Source organism: Mus caroli, unplaced genomic scaffold, assembly GCF_978045245.1.
Source record: "Mus caroli unplaced genomic scaffold, Mus_caroli_1 scaffold_19, whole genome shotgun sequence".
Taxonomy (NCBI): Eukaryota; Metazoa; Chordata; class Mammalia; order Rodentia; family Muridae; genus Mus; species Mus caroli.
Window position 1 is genome coordinate 75318764 of NW_028227274.1, and position 26009 is coordinate 75344772.

Here is a 26009-nt window from a genome sequence, read left to right on the forward strand (position 1 = left end):
GTATTTTTGCAACAATGTTCATAAGAGAGATTGGTCTGAAGTTCTCTTTCTTTGTTGGGTCTTTGTGTGGTTTAGGTATAAGAGTAATTGTGGCTTCATGAATTGGGTAGTGTTCCTTCTGTTTCTATTTTGTGGAATAGTTTGAAGAAAGAGTATTGGTATTAGGTCTTCTTTAAAGATCTGATAGAATTCTCTGCTAAACCCATCTGGTCCTGGGCTTTTTTTGTTTGGGAGACTATTAATGACTGCTTCTATTTCTTTAGGGGTTATGGGACTGTTTAGATGGTTTATCTGATCCTGTTTTAACTTTGGCATCTGGTATGTGTCTAGAAAATTGGCCATTTCATCCTAGGTTTTCCAGTTTAGTTGTGTATAAACTTTTGTAGTAGGATCTGGTGAGCTTTTGGATTTCCACAGTTTCTGTTGTTATGTCTCCCGTTTCATTTCTGATTTTATTAATTTGGATACTGTCTCTGTGTCCTCTGGTTAGTCTGGCTAATTTATCTATCTTGTTGATTTTTTTCAAAGAACCAGCTCCTCCTCTGGTTGATTCTGTGTATAGTTCTTTTTGTTTCTATTGTGGTTGATTTAAACCCTGAGTTTGATCATTTTCTACTATCTATTTCTCTTGGGGTGCATCGGCTTGTTTTTGTTCTACAGATTTTAGGTGTGCTGTCAAGCTGCTAGTGTAATCTCTCCCCAGTTTCTTTTTGGAGGCACTTAAGGAGCTATGAGTTTTCCTCTTAGCACTGCTTTCATTGTGTCCCATAGGTTTTGGTATGATGTGTCTTCATTTTCATTAAATTCTGAAAAGTCTTTAATTTCCTTATTTCTTCCTTTACCAAGTTATTAAGTAGAGTGTTGTTCAGCTTCCATGTATATATGAGTTTCTTCCTCATTTTTATTGGTATTTAAGACCAGCCTTAGTCTATGGTGATCTGATAGGGTGCATGGGATTATTTCAATCTTTTTGTATCTGTTCAGGCCTGTTTTGTGACCAATTATGTGGTCAGTTTTGGAGAAGGTACGATGAGGTGCTGAGAAGAAGGTATATTCTTTTGCTTTAGGATGAAATGTTCTATAAATATCTGTTAGATCCATTTGTTTCATAACTCTTGTTAGTTTCACCGTGTCTCTGTTTAGTTTCTGTTTCCAGGATCTGAGAGTGGGGTGTTGAAGTCTCCCACTATTCTTGTGTGGGGTGCGATGTGTACTTTGAGCTTTAATAAAGTTTGTTTTATCAATGTGGGTGCTCTTGCATTTGGAGCATAGATGTTTCAGAATTGAGAGTTGTTCTTGGTAGATTTTTCCTTTGAGTATGAAGTGTCCTTTTTATCTGGAGTTATAGGAGCTCATAAGCAGTCTAACACAGGTGCTGGAAACTAAACTTGTGTCTTTGTCAGAGCAGTATGGTTCTTAGCTGCCTGTCTCTTCGACCCTTATTGTGCTTTTTAAAACCCCATTTTAAGGCAATTTTGATTTGTAGAAAAATTGTAAAACATAATGTATATTCCCCTTTACTCAGCTTCTTGTAATATTAGCCTCTATCATAAGTTGTATAATTATCACAATCAAGAAAGTAACATTAGCATAGTGGACTTCGTTTCTGGATCCAGTCCCTAATTATATTTAACTGTGAAACTATCTTAGTTTTCTTTCACTTAGTGACTGTTTTCTTCTTCATTTCTTCATGAAATTCATCACTCCATATACTTTGTTTTAGAGTAGCTATCAGAGAACAACCTGTAGGAGTTGGCTGCTCATGTCTACCATATGGGACCCTGGGATGATTTTCAGATTGTTAGGCTTGTCAGCACATACAGAGCTGTTTTGTTGGCCCTTACGGTTTTACCATGATTAGATTATGTGTGTCTTGCCAAAATCTTGTTAATATGTTCTTTTCAGAGAATATCATGCACTACATAATATTTTTGTTCTTTGTTCATGCTGACGTATCATTTGGATCATCTGTCTGTTATATTATAATGTCCCTGATCTTTCCTCATTATTATAAGTGAATATCTTGGGGGAAATACTACGAGACTGGGCATATTTTTCTCCTTAAACCCTTGCAAACCCTCTGGAATCTTGCACCTTTCAGTTCTGTCTGGGTTAGTTTTCTGTAAAGAATTGTTAGCTGTTCTCCTTTCATTTATTTGTGTAATTATAGGTTCATAGATAAATTTTGGGGTGTAACCCCGTGCTATAGGAATTTATTTTAGGGTTCAAATTGTTCTATCTTACTTCAGTTATCTTTCAGATTAGATCCTAGATCCTTTAACTTCTTGTTGTTGCTATTAATGGCACTTTATTTTGTTGTTTTGTTGTTGTGTTTGGCCTTTTTGAGCTAGGGTCTTACGGTATAGTCCCAACTGGTCTTGAGCTTGCTTCAGTCTCCTTCCTTAGCCTTATTTTATGTGTGTGGTGTTCTGCCTGAGTTTATGTGTCACTGTGTTCTGTGAGGTGCACCTGGGAAGACCAGAGGAGGGCGCTGGTCCCCTGGGACAAGAGTTGCATTTGAAAGATGACATATTCATACTAGGCCCTCTGGAAGAGCAGCCAGTGTTCTTAATCATTGAGCCATCTTTCTAGCTTCATAACATGACTTTTCAAACAAACAAATGGAAATGGTAATCAGGAGTGGTGGTAAACACCTTTAATCACAGCAGCAGTACATGGAACTCTCTGTATAAGGCCAGCTTGGTCTCCATGGTGATCTCTAGAACAGTCAGGACATAGGGACCCTTTAGAGGAGAGAGGGAGAAGTGGGGAGGGGAGAGAAAGAGACAGATTATGTCTAAAATTGAACTTGTTTTTTTCCCAACTTTCCTGTCTATCTTGTTTTTCCATTCATTTATCCACTTAGCATATATTTACTGACTCTGCTGTAGCCCCAACAATACTCAATGTAACAAAGATACAAAATTGAAAAATAAACTGGCCCGAAAGAGTTTCTCCATTTCACTGATGGCCATGGAGTCTGCTAACCAGATGCCCCCTACTGCCATATACTATTATTATTCTCCAGTTCATTAAGCATGCCATGTTTGTTTACTGTCTGCCATTGATATTTCCTCCTTAGTTCAAAATGTAGGACCTGACTGAGATTTCTGGTTTTTAGAAACAGTCCAATTGGAAAGTGTACTACTTTTAATAAACTCATTTTTGTCCCTGAGCAAGTAACTAAGTCTTTTTGAATCTTTCTTACCCTGTATGTAAAATTGGGACAATAGTTACTACCCCATTGAATGAGGTAACTTAATGTTAGTGTTAATATGAAACCTGTTCTACTTTCCTTAATTCTGACTTTGCTTCACCAACCATTCAGGAGCACTTCTGAAACCTGGCCTCCATCCTGGAATCATTCTTATTTATCTACATCCATCTATTCTCAGAAGTCATTGGATCTTACCAGATTCTCTTTTCTTCTCTCTTCTTTTCTTTTCTTCTCTTTTCTTTTATTTATATATTTTATGTCTATAAGTACACTGTAGCTGTCTTCAGATGCAGAAAAGGGAATCAGATCTCATTACAGATGGTTATGAGTCACCACATAGTTGCAGGGAGTTGAACTCAGGTGACCCAGTGCTCTTAACTACTGAGCCAGCTCTCCAACCCAGATCTCACCAGATTTTTACTGTAATCAACCAACAATATTTATGTTTAAGTTTCTTTTGAAGGCCTATGTTTGTCTGCACACTTCTAATAGTTTCCTAACCACCCCTCACCTAGCCATGGAATCCTTTCTTGTAAATGTTAATTTTATTTCTATTTGTGTGTATGTTTGTGTGTTTGTGTGTGCTCAAGTCGCTCTAAGTTGTTGAAAGCCACTTAATATGGTTTCTGGGAACCAAGCTGTAGTCCATACTCTCAACTGCTGAGGTCTCCCCTCCCCCCCATTCCTCCCCCTCCCCCCATGTAATCTTTTAAAAATCTGCTTCCTTTTTCTTTGGTGCTTAAAAACCTGTTGTTCAGTAGGACTTGTTTTGTAGCCTTTGTGTTTGGTCCTTTGTTACTCTTCACATCTGTTACTACACCCATCCCCTTCTTGCTGGTGCAGGGCTTCTTTTGTCCTGCTCTCTAGCAGCTGTGCACTTTGTCTTTCTGGGCTCACCTCTTGGCACCTCTTTCAAAATTTGTTCCACAACCTAACAAAGTTCTGATATGTTATCCAGTTGAGAATCCCTTCAGTCAGGGAAACTCTAAACAGAATTACTGTTGTACAAACGTGTATTCTAATTTGCTTGTGGAAAGTGACTTGAGCTTTTAAGACAAATTAAATTTCTGGGCCTTTTTTTGTGTGTAAGAATTGTCACATTTTATTTTGTTTGTATCTACTACTAGCATGAGTTTTTATGGAAAATACTATGTTTCATGTATCTTTGAAGCTTCAGGAGCCAAACTGAATTGTTTGATTTGGATAAGTGGAATATTTGAATGACTTAATCAAAGCATTGCTTAGAAAGGGTCAGCAGTATATGGGGTATTGGAATATTTGGAAGAAATGGTTCAAAAGGATGTAGGCTCCTGGATATTAAACCCAGGCATTTGAATTATCTGTTTAATCATCACAATAACTTAATGAAGTAGATGTATGTATGTATGCTTGTATTCTGTCTTTAACACATAAAGGAACTGAATACAGAAAGGTTGAGTAATTTGCACAAGGTCATAGAATTTGGGATTCGAGAGTCCCTGTGCCTTCCAGGGAACTACAGAATGTGAAGCAGTGAGCAAGGTGAAGGCTAACTTGCTTCTTCAGGTTTCTCATGTTAGGACTACTGTGTAACATAATCTCTGGTATCATCCAACACTTAGACTCTAACTTGTGTCAAAATGACTAAACAAAACCAAACAAACCAAAAACCAAAAACCATCTGAGGGGAGAGAACCTCAATGGAGAAAATACCTTTATAAGACCAGGCTGTAGACAAACATGTAGACTTTTCTTAACTAGTGACACTTTTCCCTGGTCTCTGCATCAGCTCCTGCCTCCAGGTTCCTGCTCAGTTTCAATTTCTGCCTTGACTTCCCTCAGTGGATATGTAAACCAAATAAACGCTTTACTCCCTAAGTTGCTTTTGGCTGTGGTGTTTGGTCATAGCGACAGTAGCCCTAAGACATCTAGCAAGAAAGATGCTTCTTGTGTTGTGATGTTGTGCATCCATTTGACTTGAGTTTGGGGTCTTGTTTTGTTGTGTTTGTCGTGCGTGTGCAGTTTGACTCCTCTAGAGTTGGATCTTCAGATGGGTGCTGGGAAATGAACTCTTATCCTCCAGAAGAGCACTGCATGCTCTTAACCTCTGACCGTCTCTCTGTCCAGCTGCTGGAGGGGTTGTTAAAATGCAGATTCTAATTGTATATATCTAGGACAAGGACTGACATGCTGCATGTTTAATCACTTCCTAAAAAAATAACACTTCTTAGGTGTAGACTCCATTTTTGAGACTAAAAAAATCTAGAAATCATAACAGTTTCTGTGTCTATAGTTGAATAGATGGTTATGAAATTGCCCTTATTACCATGTTGAAATTGTAGGTATTAGTTCTATTTTACCACAGTCACCTGTACAGCTCTAAAAACTGTTGACATTATACTCAAACCAGAGAATTACCTGATGAGGAAACTTTATATTAAACAAAAACATCTATAAGTGATCAGAATGTTCAGTCAAGGTGAAGAACAACTAAGCATGGGAATTAATTCATTAAACTCCTTAGGAACCTAGAATATGCCTCTTCATGTTAACTACATTTGTTATATATAAAAGCAAATAGTGTCTCACTGAAGTTCCTGTGAACTGAAAAACTACCTCAAAACTGACATGAAGAGTGACTGAGTGGAGTTTAGTGAGTGGAGGTTCATTCTTTCATTGTTTGCTGTTGTTGTTGTTTGTTTTGATTTTGTTATGTTTTGGTTTGGTTAGTGTCATTTAACATTTAAAAAAAATTGTGCTTGTATGTGTATACATGATCACCTGTGACCTCGCCAATGGCATGCTTAAGAGGTGACTTGAGGACAGTGTTGGCTACCTTTCTCTGTAGTCTCTACCTTGTTCATTGAGACAGGGTCTGTGAGCCTGGAAGTTGTTCTACTAGTTAGTCTGTCTGGGCAGCAAAACTCAGGCATTACCCCGTCTCCATAAATCCTGTCCCCTGCAGGGCCCAAGAGTTGGGTCTTGGGGGTGGGGTGTAGTTGCTCACTGTTAAACAGCACCTAGCTTTTACAAGGGTGCTTCGGATTGGAAGCAGTACTCATTGAGTCATGAGCTGAGGCTCCTGTTCTGTGAAATTTTATTGTACATTCTTAACTTGTTTCTCCACCTTGCCAACAGGGACTTTTTGCCTGGTGGCAGGAGAGACTACACAGTCCAAGTCCAGCTGCGGTGAGTTTGATAGTTCCCTAATTGCTATATACATTTGAGTTTTAAAACATATAAGCATGTTTTGGTACTCTTAACTTTTTTTTTTTTTTTTCTTTTTGAATACAGACTTTGCTTGGCAGAGACCAGTTGCCCTCAAGAAGATAACTATCCCAATAGTTTGTGTATAAAAGTCAATGGGAAACTCTTCCCTTTGCCTGTAAGTTGCTATGTATTTACCAGACTTTTGTGTAAGTTTAGTATAAACACTAACAAGGGGTAGAAACAGTAACAACTTAGGACCGATGAATTATCTAGTCAAAGGTGCATATAAACTTCTTTCAGAAATACATGGTTGATTTGGGGAAGATAGAATAAACCTGAAACATTTTACTGTAGAATTCAAAGTTTTGATTGACTCTTGGATCATATCTAACAGCTGAGCTTGAGTGCACAGAACATGCTGTGGTCAGTTTCTGAATTAGCTGTGTTTGGTCTGTAGGTTCTATCAAGGAAAACAGAAAGAGGATCCTAACTTTGGCCTGATAATTCATATACTTAGGGGCCTAGGAGCAAATATTTGTTTGGCAGCTTGTTGTCTTAACAGTGAAGTAACTCCTAGAATATATACAGTATGAATATATTTAGCCTTTTCTGGCCTGAGATAACTAGAATCCCCAAACTATTAGGTCTTAAAAGAGCACTTCAGTTGTTCCCACGGAGGTCTGGAATACTTCACTAAATTAGTATGGTTGGGTAGATGCCAGCAGTACTTTAATTTAGAAGTGGAAGAGAGGCCTATTTAGTAAGTATTACAAAACAGAGGGTTGTATATTTGTTGTAATTGAAGTGTTCCATGATTCCCACTATAAAGCAGCTATTAGAGAGGGAAGCTGTTTGTATTCCTGCTAAGCTTGAGACTTGACTTAGAATGATTATGTGAGCAGTGCATTTGAACAGCTGAACAAGTCACACAGTGCAACCCAGTGATCTCGGTGCTCTGAGAACCAAGTGCTTGTGAGTGTTCATGGCTCAGGCTCCCCTGTAGCCTAGGAACCTGACCTTCCTTTGTTGTTAGGTATATCATTTGTCTTGTTCATGGGCTATGGGACTGAGAAACCCGAAAAATTACTTGCCCCATAAATTTTTAAAAATGTTTTTTTTAAAAAAAATGAGTGTGTGGTGTATGCATAGGAGTGCCATGCTAAACATGTCGGAGTCAGGTGACTCAAAATAACACTCCACCTTTATATGGGCTCTAGGGATTAAACTTTTGGTAATTAATTTTTAATGGCAAGCTCCTTTACCTTAATGAATTCTTTTTCTGGCCTGCTTAATGAGTGTAAACACTGCTGTTTTTCTGACTTCTAGAAGTAGATGTTTGAAATATTGAAGTCTGAGATAGTCCTTTGAAACCAGAAAGGGAGATGAGAGGGTCTGGGTCCATATGGTCAGGGAGGGTTGCTTATGTTACATGATGTGTACATGTCCAAAAGCCATGTGAGCTGGGTGTAGTGGAACACACCTGGAGTACCAGGTTGTGAAAGGCTAAGGCAGAAGGATCTAAGGATCAAGGCCAGTTTGGACTGCATTGTCTCAGAAAACAGGTAAGACACTGTGTCTTTCGGATTTCTGACTTTCAGCAATAAGAGCAGAAGAGCTGTCTTTTCTTGAGTGTATTGCACAAACATCTGAACCAGGGGAGGTGGTTTTTCTACTTTGAATTGAAGGGTGCTAGGGGTGTAGGTGTTTGATGTCTGAAAAAGAAACCTATCACAACCACAAATCATTCCATCAGTCTGTGCGTACGTTATGTGCTTTTTTCTTTCCTGCCTAATGTGTGCTAAGATTCATTTGATTCCCATTTCTCTTTACCTCTTTTACTTGTCCTTGACAAAAGATAGAACTGTGGAGGCTTTTTGTGTGTTTACAGACTCAGTTCCAACCTGTCCAATGAAATATGATTTTGCCATTGATGGAGTTTGCTTGTACCCTAAACTCTTTGACATTGTTATAGTAACTGTGATGGCTGTATAGTGTATCTGTGAGTTCCACAAAACTAAATAACTCAGTCAGTACCTTGCTTTGACTTAGTATTTTAATAGGTGAGGTCTGTTACTTGACTGTGACAGATTTCAGTTTGTTACTCTTCCAGATATTTTGAGACAAAGAAGATGAGGTACTTGAGTCCTTCCTCTGTGACGTTGTTAGACAGTTTGTTTCTGCCCTAAAGCACCAAGAACCCTTCAGTACTTACGTTTGGCTGTTTGTGAAGATGTGAGTTCTGTATAAAGCATCCTTTGTCTTAGGTGTCTGGCACTCCCCCCCCCCCCCCCCCCAGCAGGGTTGGTTATGAAGAAGAATGTGAGTGCTGGGAGGAAGGCAGAGGCATTTTCCAAGATGGAAAGCAAGAAGGGGCTTGCCATTTGCATCAGCTCCATCCACAAAGTAGCTTTTTACTTCAAGCTTATGAAAACTTTTTTCTTATTATTTTTGAGGCCTAACTTCCCTAGCACTTGTTATGTGGACCTGGCTGTCCTAGTTATAATCCTCTTGCCTATCTCCTGAGCTGGAGTATTATAGATGTGTGCCACCATACCCGGGAGATCTTACGGAACAGATGGCATAAGCTCATATGCCACTAAGGAAAAACTTCTCAAAGTGCCTGTTGGTCTCCAATTACAGTCACTGGGATAATGAAATACGCTGTCTTCATTTGCATCCGGCAGGATTTTGAGGTTCATGACAATCAGAAGTATGTTGCAGCCTAAAAAAAGATGCCGTGGATCCTTAGGGGTTGAATTGAGCTCTATAGCTAATGGGACCTTATTCTAAATGTGTTTTTTCTTTAAAGTACTAGGAGGCCACAGAGCATTTTAACTTATTCTTGTCCATTATCTCAGTTTCTGAAAACAGGTATAAACTTCATATGATTATGGAATCTCCTGTGGTAAATCTGACTATAACTTGTTTTTGACCTAGCATAAGTCCTTTCATATGTGACTCTTAAAAAACCCACTCATTGTGGACCCATTACAGATGGCTACTATTTTGGATATACAAAGTAAATGAAATAGGAAACAGTATTAATTGCCCTTGAGCTCCCATATATAAAGTAAGTGTTCAAAGCCAGCTTTATTTTACCCACTTCAAGATGATTTTCCTTTCCTTTCCTTTTTTTTTTTTTTCTTTTTTAAAGAATATGTGTCATGTGCATGTATATAGTATTTTCTGTTCACATTTTGGCATGTGTATTATGTGTATGCATGTAGAGGCCTGAAGTGAATGGCACATGTTCCTGCTAGTCTAGCTACCCAGCTTGCTCTGGGAGTCTTGTCTCTGCTTCTTGAGTGTTAGAATTATCAGAGGCTGCCGTGCCAGCCTGGCTTTTTCCTATGTTCCGGGGTCCAGAACTCTGGTCTTCATGCTTTTACAGCAAGTGCTTTATCCATTTAGCTAACAGCATGTTTTAATTTAATTTTTTAATTTGTGTGTGTGTGTGGGGGGGTATGGGTGCACGTGTGCATGCCAAAAGATTGACGTTGGGTTATCTTTCTCTGTTCTCTTTTTTTAAAAAAAGACAATCTTTTGCTGAACTTGGAACTCAACAAAGATCTTCTTTTCCTATTGCTATTATAAAACACTGTGATAAAAGCAACTTAAGGGAGAGATTTTCCCCTTCGTGGGGAATCTTACTGTGGAAAGTGCAGAGTGAAGAAGTCCTTGGATTGTTCAGTCTATGAAAATGGGGTACATAGCCTTCATTTGCTTCTAGATGTGGTACCATAGAAAGGACACAGCATTTCCTATGAAATGTTTGTTTCTAAGACGTCAAACCTAAGGGCTAGAGCAATGACTCTGTGGTAAGGGGACTTGATGCTCTTGCAGAAGATCTGTGTTTAGAGTTCAGCATTCACTCACAAGGGCTTGGAACTCCAGTCCCAGATTTCAACAGCCTCCTCTTACTTCTGCTTGTATCCACGCACACACACATGTACACACATACACATTTTAAAAGAAAAAAGATTAAGGAAATAAAAGCTGAAGCTGATACACAGTAGAGGGGGGGGGGGGCATGCTGGTGATAGAACCCATAGCCTTGCTCATGCTCAGCAAATGCCAGAAAAGCAAATGTCTTTAACACCCCTAGTGCATTTATTGCTTTTTCTGTTCTTGTCTCTTCTTGTCTCAATGCATTGTCACTCAAGTCCCAACTACAGTTGACATTCAGCTAGGGCATGGGGCGGGGGGTTGTTTGTTTGCTTGTTTTTTGTGTGTGTGTGTGTGTGTGTGTGTGTGTGTTTTGGGGCGGATCCCAACCCACTGTTTGTTTGTTTTTTTTTTTAAGATGTATTTATTATATGTAAGTATACTATAGCTGTCTTCAGACACTCCAGAAGAGAGAATCAGATCTCTTTTGGGATTTAAACTCAGGACCTTTGGAAGAACAGTCAGTGCTCTTAACCGCTGAGCCAAATCTCTAGCCCCAAGCTACTGTTTTTATTTGGTTAACCCACTAATAGATAAAGCCAAAGTATTTAGGGTTCAAAACAGAGAAAAACAAAAGTTTGCATTTATAATTGCTTAAATGCGGACACTAATATTCCTGTGTACGTTGCTTGATAAATGTTATCACTGCCTCCCAATGCTTGAGGACAGGCATTTAATTTAATTATTAAATTTAATTTAATAAATATTAAAATCTGTTAATATTTATTAACAGATAATTTTAAGAAAGCTGTTTTGCTTGGGTCAACTGGATGGCCATCCACCTCTTGGGATTCACCTGTCTCTGCCTCCTGGTACTGGAACTACAGGCTTCTGTAACCCAGCTTTTTATGTGGATGCTGGGAAGTTGAGTTCAGGTCCTCATGTCCTCACTGAGCCATCTCCCCATCTCCTAAAGTAAGAGGTTCTGTTTTTGAGTTTCCCTTTTCCTCTGTGCTTCAGATGGACCAGTTTAAATGGGCATGCCTCCCTTAAACCTGTAAATACATACCCCTCCAGTACATGTTATAGTGCAAATTCTCTATGCTGGAGGTTTTGATATTTGGAATTTTGTTAATAGTCTTAAATAACAAATTATCATTTGAATACATTCTCCCATTAAGAGAATGACGGAAAGGATGTTCTCCAGTGCTAGTTGACTTGGGTGTATTCTGTAACCCTGCTTTTGTACCAGTGCTGAATTTTACAATTTGTAAGGTATATAGTTCAACATTGCTGAAATCTATATGGGTCTTGCCATTTGCTGATGATCAGACTTTAGCTGTGATGTTTGGCCTCTGTGTGTATAATTTTGATACTATTCCTACTGGCCTGACTGGGTAGCTCTGTACCCTCAGCTTTTGAGCTAACAGATAATTTTAAGGACCCTTTGAAAAGGAAACATGGATCTTGGCTGTTTGAAAACCTTTCACCTATAATTATTGGAAGAACCTAGACTGAATTATCATTAACACAAGCAATTAAGATTGTCTTTGACCTCAAGGAAATCTGAGGTGTGTTAGTGGAATGAGGTATAGTTTTAAGATGTGGTGTAAAGCTTTTCCATATTCAAGGATAAAAAAGTAAGTGCTAATGATGGAATGAAAAGTTCTTCAGAAGATTCTTCTGTTAGGAAGAAGATTCTAGGCTGTCTGTGGTGGTACACATATTTAAATCCTAACATGTGGCAGAGGGTGGATCTTTGAATTTGAAGCCAGCCTGGTTTACATAATGAGTTCTAGGACCTAGCCTATTAATAGAGAGACTGGGGGTTGGAGGGCAAGAATATGGTAGTCACTTTATTGTACTTATATTTCCTTAGTATGTAAAAATGAGTAATGATACAATAGTGTTTTAGGGAAAGTTCTAAATCGTCTATCAGTTGCTATACATAGTGAAACATACTGTGTATTTAATATGTAGGCATTATTTCAGCTAAGAAAGTTTTATTTTCTAAAAGGTATACTATTTTACTTTTGAAGATCACATCCTTTTGGTAATTGAGAATTGTATACAGTATAAATAAAAAGTGACTAGTTTAAAGCAAAGTCAAGCCAATTTAATACCTACTGAAATAATGTCTTTTTAAAAAACTTATTAACCTGAGGTTTGGTTTTGTTTTTTTTTGTTTTTGTTTTTTGTTTTTTGAGACAGGGTTTCTCTGATAGCCCTGGCTGTCCTGGAACTCACTTTGTAGACCAGGCTGGCCTCGAACTCAGAAATCCACCTGCCTCTGCCTCCCGAGTGCTGGGATCAAAGGCGTGCGCCACCACGCCCAGCTTTTGTTTTGTTTTTGGTTTCTGTTTTTATGTTTGGTTTTGTTTTGAAACGGGTTTACTATGTAGTCCTGGCCAATCTAGATCTCAGAGATCTATCTGCCTCTTAAAAGCTTGTGGCTTTGTTTGGTTTTATTTTTAATATTTTGTTTCATTTTTATTTGGGTATGTGTACATGCATGCATTTGTCTGTGGGTGCCAGCAGAGTCTAGAAAAGGCAGCCTAATGCTTTAAAACTGTTTCAGGTGGTTGTCAGCTGCCTAGTCTAGTTTTCAAGGATTCACCCCAGATTCACAGGGAGAGAGCAGCAGGCACTCTTAACTGGGGGCCACCTTTCCAGTCCTTAGCCTGGTTTTAGTGATCATAGCTACTCTTTCCAATGAGGCAGTAGAACACATTTTTAACTACTCAAAAGATTTTGAGCCCTTGAAAGTTCATTAATGAATCCCTCTTTAGTTCCCACAGACTGCTCACTACTCCTTCCCACTCAGTCATGTGTATGTGTTTTGAATGGGGCCTCCTTAAGATGAGTTTTATTGAGCCGTCAGTTTATCTTTAGAGATTGGTTTTCTATAAAAAGATTCAATGCTAATATAATGTCAATATTAATTAATTTAAATGGAGGGATAAATAGATTTTTTTTGCTGGTGTATTTGTATCTAAGATAAAATGGAAATAACAGTATAACAAAAATTAGGCAAGATCCTGTTTACATAATGGATTTAAAAATGTTTAAATACTGTAGAGCCTTTAAACTTATCTTTATGATCATAGGGCTATGCGCCACCACCTAAAAATGGGATTGAACAGAAGCGCCCTGGACGCCCCCTGAACATTACGTCTTTAGTTAGGTTGTCTTCAGCTGTGCCAAATCAGATTTCTATTTCTTGGGCATCTGAAATTGGAAAGGTAAGATTTTTTTTTTTTTTCCTGGGTAGTATGAAAGTGTCTTCATTGGGAGTTGATTTCTTCTCTTAGGTCGGTAGCTTTGAGCAGTGAAGCTGTGAGAAAATACCTGACAGAAGCAACTTTAATGAAGAACAGTTGATTTCAATTCCTAGTTCAAGGCGATCTGTAGCCCTGGAGAGAGCATGCTGGTTAGCAGCTGCTTGCTCTGTATCTCAACAAAACAGTGCCACCACCTAGGGCCAATTCTTAAGCCTTTAGAGTCTGTGACGGGTATTTAACATAGAGACTGCAGAACTCTTTCTTTTCTGTCCTTCAGGTTCCTAACTGTAACCTCTAAAAAGCAGTTGTTTTCTGTTTGGTGATGGTAATGGGAGCTTAATCTTTCATGAATTTTGTTTTTATTTTACAATGAAAAAATGTGTGTTTACATTTCTTCAAATAGTGGTTTAACTTTAACTTTAGTGTTTACGTAGTATTTTTATAAAGTGAAAATCTCAAGTATTGATGAAGAGGATCAAAAACCACTTTATTGGTATTTGTGGGAAATGGTTACCTGTACTCATAGTGTAATTAAAGATAGTCTCTTAATAACCTGTTCTTAGCCAGGTGGTGGTGCATGCCCTTGTTCCCATCACTCAGGAGGCAGAGCCAGATAGGTCTCCAGCCTGATTTACAAAGAGCAAGTTCCACACCAACCAAGGCCTGTCTCAAAAACCAAAACAAATAGAAGCCTTAAAATAAACAACTCATGGTTCAGATAAGATCCAGGTCATAAGCTGCTCAGTCAGAATTGCTTCCTTAAAACTTCAGGTTGATTTACATGACTTCTACTGATGCTCATTTTCAAAGTAAAATAGAACAATTATGATACTGAGTAAAGCAGAAAGTTTATATTAAATTCATTTTTTAATCCAATAAATAATTGAAATATTTCTTAATATCAACTGCCATAGTCCTATTTCATGGAAGTAAAACACAATCCTGTTTGAAATTGAGGTATATCTTTATAGTAGGATTTTTAAGATGTGTTTTATTTTAACCACAAGGATAATTATAGATCTGGAAAACTTACATTTTTAAATAAATGGGTTACAGTCATTGCAGTCATCTTAGTTGTGTTGCATAATAAAAATACATATTTTTTTGTAATAAGGTGATCAACAAACCTAAAATTTAGGCAATTTTGTTGAAATTTGGATACTTAAAAGAATTTATAGAAGCATTTGGTTTGGCAATTATTAAACACATTCTTTGCTGTGAAATTGAGTGAATATATGCAGTGAAAAGGTAGAGTAGAGTGTTTCTGCACCGGTGCCTCTGTGTGTAGTCAGCAGTACCTTTGTGTAATGCCTAAGTTTGGAATTGTATATAGACACTTTCTGGCCTTGGCTTTTATTTTTGTCATTTGTTTCTTGTGTTTTAGTTGTCCTTCCACTCAAGAAATGGAATTAATTTATTAGACTTATTTTAGAGAAACAAAGTCGGTATAGGCTTTGTTGGTGTGATTTGCTGCAGGCCACATAACAGGTAGTCTCGTCAGAAAGAATTAGAACTTTGGCACTCTAAATTTGAAGTGTTCATTTTAGAGCAGTGTCATTTGAACTTGATTTGTGCAGTGTGAACCATTTTCACATGAAACTATGAAAGCAAGCGTTGTTATATAAGTAACTAAAACCAAGGGATGTTCGCATGATGACGCCCAAGCTACTCACTTGGCTAAATTAGAGAACACAATCACAAAAGTACTTGTCCACACTAGTTACTATACAAATGGGTGTTTTAAAATAACAGATAATTGAAAATGATTTCACAATGAGAAAACCATTTTCTTCCTTAAATGCTTAGTTGATGTCCCTGTCCGTTTGCCATCACTCCTTTGGAAGTTGTTTGACTGTCACTTTTAGAGCCTGGAGTTTCTATAAGTAAAAACCAAACCAAAACACTATGTTGTCTGTAAAACGGCTTTTCTTTCTTTGTAGAATTACTCCATGTCTGTGTATCTTGTACGACAGCTTACATCAGCCATGTTATTACAGAGATTAAAAATGAAAGGTATTAGAAATCCTGATCATTCCAGAGCACTAAGTAAGTAATGTTTGTAAGACTATACATGTGAGACACTTGGTGGAGGGAAATCTTTACATACATAGCAATATATGATAATTTTAATCACACACACACATACATACACACGCATATGTATACTACACACACACACACACATATATATATATACATCTTTTATATATGCACATGTACATATATTTATATAATTATAATTGATAACATATTTATAACATAACATATTAATATTAATTTTATTGATATGCATTACTGTTATATAATTAATAATTCTATAAATATAAATAGCTGGGGCACATAACTTTTGTTTGTTACCTAGTGGAAGAAATTGGAGACACTTTGCCACATTGTTTTCAGTTGTCAGAGGGAGTAAAGGATGTATGTTTTTTTATTTACAAATCTAATAGTGTGGGAAACAATCAGGTCAGCCCAATAAAAGTGTAATGAGAGTCTGAAGGGATGAGTTAAAGCTCAGTCCCGTGCTCCATCCCACATCCTCTCCCAACTGTTGTGTGCAATTCTAACATAGTTTCTTGGTTTGTGGGTTTTTTGTTGTTGTTCTTGGGTTTTCTTTTTTGTTTTTGTTTTGTTTTGTTGTTTTTTTTTTTTTTGAGACAGGGTTTCCCAGTGTAGCCCTGGCTGTCCTGGAACTCACTCTGTAGACCAGGCTGACCCCGAACTCAGAAATCCTCCTGCCTCTGCCTCCCAAGTGCTGGGATTAAAGGTGTGCGCCACCACTGCCTGGCTTAATTTCTTGTTTTTAACTGTTCTTTTTCAGTGGCCTTATTTTTAAAAAGAAATCTTAAAAATTCAATTAATTATGTGATACAGAATTTGTTTGTTGATAATTCTTTAATAATAGGAATGTGGTTTACTACATTAATATTTAACATTTTGTGGTTGTTTTTTTTTTTAACCTATTCAGAGGAGGAACTTTTAAAATGTTTTCTGTAATTCTGCTCTAACATTACTATTAACTTTAAACTTTATCATTACCATTTTGTTCTTTTTAAAGTTAAAGAAAAACTTACTGCAGACCCTGATAGTGAAATTGCTACAACTAGTCTTCGAGTGTCCTTGATGTGCCCTGTAAGTAAAGTGACAAATTGTTCAGGCCAGCTTGGCTTTTCGTAAGTGACTAAGTGTGGTAGAAGAGTGAGGGTGGGGTGAATGGAAGAGTACTGGGAGAATTCTAAACTTTTTGTCCATGTAGATATTAAGTGTTAAGGGTTTTTTGTATTCTTTTATTTGTTTTTTGATTTTTGTTTTTTCAAGACATGGTTTCCCTGTGTAACAGCTGTGGCTGTCCTGGAACATGCTTTGTGGACCAGCTTGCCATCGAGCTCACAGAGATGCCTGTATCTGCCTTCCAAGTGCTGGTGTTAAAGGCCAGCACCACTGCACCTGGCTTGTTTTTTTGGTATTCTTTAAATGGTTCTGAAGAATGAATGTACAAAATTGTTATATAAGAGTAGAAAACCTTAGGCTCAGAAAACTATCGTCATTGATGTTGTGAAATAATGCAGTTTAATAATTAAGAGCTTTTTTCAGAGTGCATGTAATACTATAAATAGCAGTAACATTACTGGAGTCTAATAAATGCTAATTGATGGTTTTGGCCTAATGAGTTATGATGTATGGGCTGTCTTTGCAATGTACTTTTAAACTACACAAAATGTTTATTTTCTATATTCTTACATAGACATATGGGTGAGAAGTCATTAGCAGACCTGAGACCCTGCTATATAATGTGTTGTTGGCACCAAGCTAACTGAGAGAAAGTAGACAATTCAGTTAGAGGACACAGCCCGTGAAAAAGTAGCCGATTGTACCTAATGATAGGGGTGAGGAATGTCAGGAATAATTAACGTTTCTCCCCACCCCCCCTTTTTTTTAGGGATTTATTGTTTTATTTATTCAATAATTTATTCCACATACCTAGGAGGATGACTGCATACAAGAGAAGCACAAAAATATTTACAAATAAATGAATTGGCCTATTTAAAGAGTCAATTTATGTTAGTTATAGCTAGGTAATAAAATATAACCATTAATATATATTAAGTAATATAAGCAGAAACAAAAGATATTTTCCTAACATTCATACAGTGTCCTCCAATCCCACTCACTTCTTATTCCTCCCAGATCCACCCTCCCACCCTTGAGTCCCCCACCAAAACTATCAAGTCCAATTTGTGCTGTACATATACTATTGGAGCAGGGTCAAACTCCCAGGTAGTGAGTTCCTTAAAGAAAACTGACTCCTCCCCAACCCTCACCAGAAGCAAAGCAAAACATTTTAATTCAATTAAGTTAATTTTATGTAAAGCAAGTATATAGTCACTGCATGACTAAAACCTGTAGTGACTTTATGTCAGGAATCCATGACATGTGTGGAAAGCCGCTTTATCAGCACCTCCCACCTCCCCCTCCTCTAAAAGTTTGAATCACTATTAGAGAAAAGATCAATGAGATTAGGTTTAGGGAAGTAAAGGTGTGTTCACGTGAGTATCTTTTTCACCTTTACTTACGGTTTCTATGAAATAGACTATGACTAGAGAGAGATTATGTCTTCTTTGAACATATATTCATAAAAAGATATGACTGTGGTACCTACTTTGATGGTTGTTGAAATCTACTCCTGTCTTTCTATTCCTGTTTCTATTTCAGGAACATAAACAGAAACATTTAGAAACAGCAGCACATTTCATCTAAATTCTCAATATAAGACATTATTTGTCATAATTTCATGAATTAGATTTGTGTTAATATAGTCAAACCTAAGTTGTTAGATACTTAAAACTTTAGAACTGTATCATCTTGAAAACTGCTTCCTTTCTGAGAACAAAACGGTCGTCTTTGCTCCTGCTAAAGACTCTCCCCTTAAATCCATTCTGGTGCTGCTGCTGCTGTTCTCATTTACACTGTAGTGGGACATCATCCACCATATTTTTCCCGTGTGAAAGTTTCTTTAAATAAGTTTGTGGAAGAAAGTCTTTTAAAGATGAGAACTTTTATGAAAAAAGCTGTGAATAATGCATTTCTAGTGTAGCTTTGGATGACATTTGATGATTGCTACCAATGTGAAATGTGCTTTTTTTTTTAATTTAATTGAGAGAAAGTAATTATCAGGTGGGGGGATTGGGAAAGAAAATAACTTTTGAGTTTCCACTATGTGTAAATGTTTCAACAAACCCTGAGGGAGGTTTCATTTTTATTTTGCAAATGAAGAAACTGACTGAGGTTGGATAGCTCAAATCAAAGGGTCACTAGTAGAACAGGAATAAAGCTTTTATTCTGATAATTATTCCAATTTTGTTTCCAACAGTTGCTGCCAGATTGGGCTAAAATATCAATGCACTGAGCATTAGCATTTAGCAACTGACCTGTTGCTGTTGAGTTATTTTATTTTATTGGAGTTTTTCCAGACAGGGCTTCTCTGTGTAGCCTTGGAATTCCAGGTCTAGAACTCACTCTGTAGGTCAGGCTGGCCCTGAATTCATAGAGATCCTCCTGTCTTTGCCTCCCAAGGGCTGGGATTAAAAGAGTGCATCACCATTGCCTGGCCTTTATTTAGTTATCTTTATGCAGCTTTGTTTTCAAAGCATCATTAATTGTGTGTGTGTATGTGTGTGTGTGTGTGTTTCTCTGCCTTTGAACTTAGACATTATTGAAGTAAAATGATCTTTCAAAAAATTTGAAACCACCCATAAATAAAAAGATAAACAGCTTCACGAGAGCAAATTTAGGCTGGAGTTGTTTTTGTGTGTGTGTGTGTGTGTGTTTTGTTTTGTTTTTGTTTTTTTGTTTTTTTTTGTTTTTGTTTTTTGTTTTTGTTTGTTTGTTTTTTCCGAGACAGAGTTTCTCTGTGTAGCCCTGGCTGTCCTGGAACTCACTCTGTAAACCAGGCTGGCCTTGAACTCAGAAACCTGCCTCTGCCTCCCAAGTGCTTAGGATTAAAGGTGTGTGCCACCACCGCCTGGCAGGCTGGAGCCTTTTATTTTGAACATCTTGTTTGACTTGTTAAGACTCTAATGAGCACCTCTTTTCTCCTGCAGGCTCTCTTGTCCTATTTGAATTCATTTGCTGTTGTATTCTCTGTTCTGTAGTTAGGAAAAATGAGGCTGACAATCCCGTGCCGTGCAGTGACTTGTACACATCTGCAGTGCTTTGATGCTGCCCTTTATCTTCAGATGAATGAGAAAAAGCCCACCTGGATCTGTCCTGTTTGTGACAAAAAGGCTGCGTATGAGAGTCTGATACTAGATGGGTATGTGTAACTCTGGGCAAACAGTTAGAGAAATAGAATAAGTGGAGGAAAACCAGCAGGCCACTGCTGATGTGGGGTGGGGGACATTTTTAATTCTATCATTCAGGAGACAGAGTCAAGTAGATGTCAGTTTAAGACTAGTCAGATGTGTGTGTGTGTGTGTGTGTGTGTGTGTGTAGTATATAGTGAGACCCTACAAAGTATTAAGTAGTTATGTGTACAATGTAAATGCAGTCATATTACATAGGTGCTAAGTTTGAAGCTGTAGTTTGTGTGTAGGTTATTTTGGCTCTGGAGTTCAGTTCTAAATGTGATTTCTTACATTGTTTATATTAGAATTGGGAAAATTATATGAATTGATTTAATAAGTTAGGTCTTCCTTTTTGTTAAAGATTTTATTTTTAATTATGTGTATATATGTGTGCCAAAGTCTGTGTGTGTGTGCAGTGGTAGGCCCTGATTTCTATTCCTGTCCTTTGTGCTCATCCTCTACCCTCCCATGCATCTCTTTACCTCCCTCCCATAGAGAGGAATTATAATTGTCATGGAATGTTAAATAAGTGGAGTTCCAGTGGTCTTTTTAGGTCAGACTGTTACTTTGCCTTCAGTGTATACTATTTTCTTATTTCATCATTGACTTTTATGACATTTATGTACTTTACAGGCTTTTTATGGAAATTCTCAATGACTGTTCTGATGTGGATGAGATCAAATTCCAGGAAGATGGTTCTTGGTGTCCCATGAGACCTAAAAAAGAAGCTATGAAAGTAACCAGCCAGCCCTGTACAAAAGTAGAAAGTATGTACTGAATGTTAGGAGCGGTCAAAGCAGTATACATTATGAAGTATAAACTCTAACCACTAGGACTATATTCAGAGTTTAGTTTGCTAACTTTAGGCCATTCATCTTTCCTCATTTTCTTAAGGAATGTGCTAATCTATATACCATTCTTCAAGCTTTTAAATGGTGTTTCATGTACAAAACAAATAAGTTAGAAGGCTTTGAGGATGGGTATAGATAGCATGAAGCCTGGAGTTCAGCCCTGAGTTACGGCTGGGGCCATGGGTGGCCTTTGTGTAATCCCGGTGCTCTGGAGGCTGAGACAGGAATCCACAGGGCATCCTGTTATCTACCCGTGGGTGCTTGACCCCCTTGAGGGTGGAGTGACCTTTTCACAGTGGTTGACTTAAGACCATTGGAAAACACAGATATGTATATTGCAAATCATCGTAGAATTACAGTTATGAAGTAGCAACAAAAGTAATTTTATGTTTGGGGGGGCGGGTCACCATAACATGAGGAATTGTAGGAAAGTGTCCCAGCAGTAAGAAGGTTGAGAACCACTAGACTAGACTTAAGTAAGGAAATGGGTGCAGTGAGACCTTTAAGTAGGAAGGTGCTTGCTATTAACCCGTCCTTCACATGCATGCCACCATTGCACAGAAGCACACGTGAGAGACAGAAGGAGTAGTAATTGTTTTGTAGATCTTTATAGAACCCATTGTGGTTGGAGCGGCCATCTATATCATTTAGTAATCAGTGTGGAGACTGGTCATGAATTAGCTGTTACTGAACAGATTCTTGCATTTGTTGGTGTAGGGAGGATTCTATAGCTTTAGTTACCCAGTGTGTGCACTTACTTAGTTCCTTTAGCTATCTGCACTGAAGGAAGGGCCCTGCTAAAGGAGTTTGATAAGTTGAAGTCCATGTACACATGCAGCCTCTGGACTCATTTCCTTTGCCTTCCTTCTGTTGAACTGAGCAAGTACTCTGTTACTTGTTGTCCTGTGATTGCTCCAACTCTTGGGGTCACATTGCCTGGGTTCTCCACATTAGTGTAAAACCAGGTATGGTTTTATTGATTAATGTCTGATGGGTTTTCCCTAATGAAATAGCATAAATGTGATTGCTTGTATAGACTGAATGAGTAATGACTAGATGATCCATGCCATGGTAGCTTTGTTTACCAGCTTGAGACTTTTATATGACCACTGCAGTTGAAATGTCTGATTCTAACTCAGTGGTGCCACATACAGAAATATGCAGCTACTGAAACTACATACTCTTGAGAACAGAGGTCTCTGACTTAACACTACCACATGTGTATGATGACAATGCAGTGCTGGTCACATTCTATACTCTTGTCCCATGGGATAAGGCCGATTGTCTAACCCTCATGTTCTGTCTGTACACGGATTGCTAACCTAGAAAGACAACATGAGTAGCCCCAGGTTCTATAGTAGCCCACTGATAGTGCTGGAGAGAGCATGCTGTGAAGGGATAGCCCTGGCAGTCCTCACTTATGTTGAGTTAGTCCCTGCTAGAGAATATGGTTTCCCTAGCTGTGTATTTTCATGTATATATGCACATATTTAAGACTTCTATAGCTAGTTTTTGTTATATCTTTGATATTTCTTTTTTTTGTCCCCCTGTTTATTTACATCCAGGTTCAACTGTCTTTAGTAAACCTTGTTCAGTGACTGTAGCCAGTGATGCAAGCAAGAAGAAGATAGATGTTATTGATCTAACAATAGAGAGTTCTTCTGATGAAGAGGAAGACCCTCCCGCCAAAAGGAAATGCATCTTTATGTCAGAAACACAAAGCAGTCCAACCAAAGGGTTTGTCGATTTATAGTTCACTACTGTTCATTGCACTTGAAATGAATTGTTCTTGGGATGGTTTTGAAATATCTGTGTGAGAAGTAAGTATAGAAAGCAATTTTCATCTGCTTTGGTACAGTTGAAATACTTCAAGAAAGCACATTATTTACAGGAGATTAAATTTGCTGAAAAAATTCGACATGCCTGGGAAGTGGGAGTTTTAAGTATTTTTACCTTGTGTTCCATTCTTGAGCCTGTTCACAAGGGACTTGGCATCTCAGGCCATTGTAAGGAAGTTGGTAGAAGGGAATGTAGCTACTGGAGGCTTCTGAGGGCAAATCCATTCCTGGCACTTCTGTATACTTGTTAGGTGATTTTGGTTATAATCCTTGAGTTTTTGACCCCCTTTGTGTTGTGTTAAAATGAGGTAAGATAATGCCTGCTTCATAGGATCACTGCTAGGTGTTCATCAGATTATAGCAGAGCTTGGCCACCATGTCAGGAACCCGACAGTTCCTTAGTGAAAATCCACCTTCTCTCCTTTCCACTTTACAAGCAAATGGGCAAGGAGATGGGTGCATCTTAATTACCGTGTACTTTCTATGACTAATACAGGGAAGCTTAGGACCTTTATGACAAAACATATTGGACAGATCCTTCTCATAAGAGAGATCTTGACACCCACGAATTGTTGTGACAGTCCATGATTACATTCTTAAACCTGTATGTGCTAGTCTCTTCTCTGTCTTCAGTGTAGTTAGTATTTCTTAGGCATTCTTTTTTTACTAACACAAATTACCCATTTTAAGTATATATCACAAAGATGTTTGTTCACCATTGCAAGTCAGTTCTAGCATATATTCAACGAGAAAAAATGCACATAATCATTTGTTTTTATTGTCCTGCATCTCCTAGGTGTAGTCAACATAGCTTTTGTATTACATTTCTGAATTTACCTGTTGTGGACATTGTATATAAGTGAATTATATTCTGAGTATACTTCAGATTCCTTTTTATAATTCTTTATAGGTACTTTGAAATAAGTTTTAATAGATATCGTTTAGACTTAACACTTTTGAACTGCTTTCTGAACGATGAAGGCACTTACTCTTCTAACCCAGATATGGTAGCTAATACCTGTGATATCAGTACTTCAGAGGCTGACACAAGTATATCACCATGTGTCTAAGACCAGCCTTAGACTTCTGCCAAAAACAACGACAACAGCAACAACAAAAACTAAAATAAAGTACCTATATTCCAAGTGTGATTTATATATCGCAGAATGAGTATGGGCTTATATTTTCTATTACCTATTTAATTAGAATAATTTTTTATTTTTAGTGTCAGAAAGTAAGAAAAGTATTTTAGGGTTTTTTTTTTTTCCTACATGCTGGTTATTGCTGTTTGAGACAATTTGTTTAATATTTCTGAAAATGAAATGATAAACAAGTGAAGATACAATTTTGAACTGCTTAGTGAAGTGTAAAATCAAGATAGTGGATGCTTAAATATTCTAGATTTTTACTTTATCATATTAAATATAATTAAATGTTTCAGTATTATAACAGAATTTCAGACTTTTTCTATTCATGATCAGCTTTTGTCTGAGAAATTTTTTTTGTGATCCCAGGAATATGAACTAAGTATACAAATTGAACATTTACTGATGATAATAAATCATATACTTTCAGAAACAGTGTTTTATTATACATAATTTACTATTTACTAAAAGTGGAAATACTGCATTCTAATGAAATAATTGTGCCTATATTTACATAAAAAGAATTAAGTGGGTGGCTAAGAAGATTGCTCAGTGAGTAAAGTGATTTCCCTACAAGAGTGTGCAGCATCTGAATTTAGGTCCCCACCACCCATATAAAGTCTGACCTGTGTGTGCATCTGACCCCAGTGGTGATTCTGGAGGCATAGGCAGGCAGATCCCAGAGGCTAGGAGGCCATCTAGTCTCGTGGGATCAGTGAGCTCCAGGTTCAGTGATAGAGTCTGTCTTAAAAAATAAGATAGAAAAGTGATTGAGAAATATGCCACGGTGACCACTTCTGGCCTCCATTGACACACAAGAGAGCATATACATACATTAAATTTGGATAAATGTTTAATATTGCTGGATATAGAACATATTAGTTCTAAAGTACCCATTCACATAAATACATAGTACAAAATTAGATAAGTATGTTAAAGAACACCAAAAATGGTTGGAAATTTTTTCCTAACCTTAACTCTAACATCCATTTAATGATTTTTTTTTTAAATGCACCTCAAATGAGCCACTCTAAAAGAAATATTTGAAGTCAAACATTGTAATGCAGTACTATTCAAAGAGGTTTTAATTTGATACTTACATACTGAAGAATGGTGCTGTAAAAATGAAGTTTTATTTTCCTTAATTAAATTCTATATTCCTATTACATAAGCACAGTAGACATAGCAGGTCACAATAGGATGAATTCGAGCCACGGTGTTTAAGGTGGCATCAGGTAACATAGTGTAACTGCATGTGCATTGTAAACTCTGCACATGTCTGTTAGGATCTCAGGGTTAAATGAAGTCACCTGGCTGGGCAGCATGGGTCAGTGTTGCCAAAGACACCTTGAATTCATTATGCATTCAATTACAAATTAACATTTCAGTTGTTACTCAGAACCTTTTCCTGTCAATCCTTTGCGGACATTACCCATAGTTCCAGAAACCGTTTTAGAATATGAGGAAAGGTGAGTTGCAGGTGTTAGAAGTCATTTCATGTGTGCTGAGAATTAAACAGTGATGCTGACTCAAACTGAAGTAACTGTAGATAGTGCCCCCTGTCATCCTACAAGGATCTTCTATGTGTGTCCTGCACTCTGTCAACCAATCCATGAGAATGAGATAAAACTGGTGGAGTGAGCCGGGCATGGTGGCGCACGCCTTTAATCCCAGCACTCGGGAGGCAGAGGCAGGCGGATTTCTGAGTTCAAGGCCAGCCTGGTCTACAAAGTGAGTTCCAGGACAGCCAGGGCTATTCAGAGAAACCCTGTCTCGAAAAACCAAAAAAAAAAAAAAAAAAAAAAAAAAAAACTGGTGGAGTGGTGCACACATTATTATGTGACAAAAGTTCAAATGGACTACAGCATCAGAAGAATGGAGAGAGTTTATACTTGAGGATACATACAAAGGAGGTAGATATTAAAACTCTTTATATAGATTGAAAAGAAGAACACTGCTAAATATAAGGTGGAAATTGTACTAATATCAAGAATACTTGAATAAATTTTTTAATTTTGTATTAATACTTTTACAAAATTAATACTTTTTTCAAGTATTAAGAATACTTGAGAAGGGGCTGGAGAGATGGCTCAGTGGGTAAGAGCACCCGACTGCTCTTCCAAAGGTCCAGAGTTCAAATCCCAGCACCCACATGGTGGCTCACAACCATCCGTAACGAGATCTGACTCCCTCTTCTGGAGTGTCTGAAGACAGCTACAGTGTACTTACATATAATAAATAAATAAATCTTTAAAAAAA

The 26009-nt window shown here is 37.6% G+C and overlaps 1 protein-coding gene across 5 annotated transcripts in view; it reads left to right on the forward strand.

The window, feature by feature from the left end:
- Pias2 (protein inhibitor of activated STAT 2) overlaps window positions 1-26009 on the forward strand; it is an 85401-nt gene that overhangs the window by 42999 nt on the left and 16393 nt on the right. For all 5 annotated transcript variants that reach the window (XM_029471728.2, XM_021150174.2, XM_085833399.1 and 2 more), the window contains exons 4-11: window positions 6335-6385; window positions 6491-6581; window positions 13399-13533; window positions 15513-15618; window positions 16631-16704; window positions 19725-19885; window positions 20550-20683; window positions 22333-22504. In XM_029471728.2, coding sequence (XP_029327588.1) covers window positions 6335-6385; window positions 6491-6581; window positions 13399-13533; window positions 15513-15618; window positions 16631-16704; window positions 19725-19885; window positions 20550-20683; window positions 22333-22504 — 924 coding nt within the window. The remainder of the gene's footprint in view (window positions 1-6334; window positions 6386-6490; window positions 6582-13398; window positions 13534-15512; window positions 15619-16630; window positions 16705-19724; window positions 19886-20549; window positions 20684-22332; window positions 22505-26009) is intronic.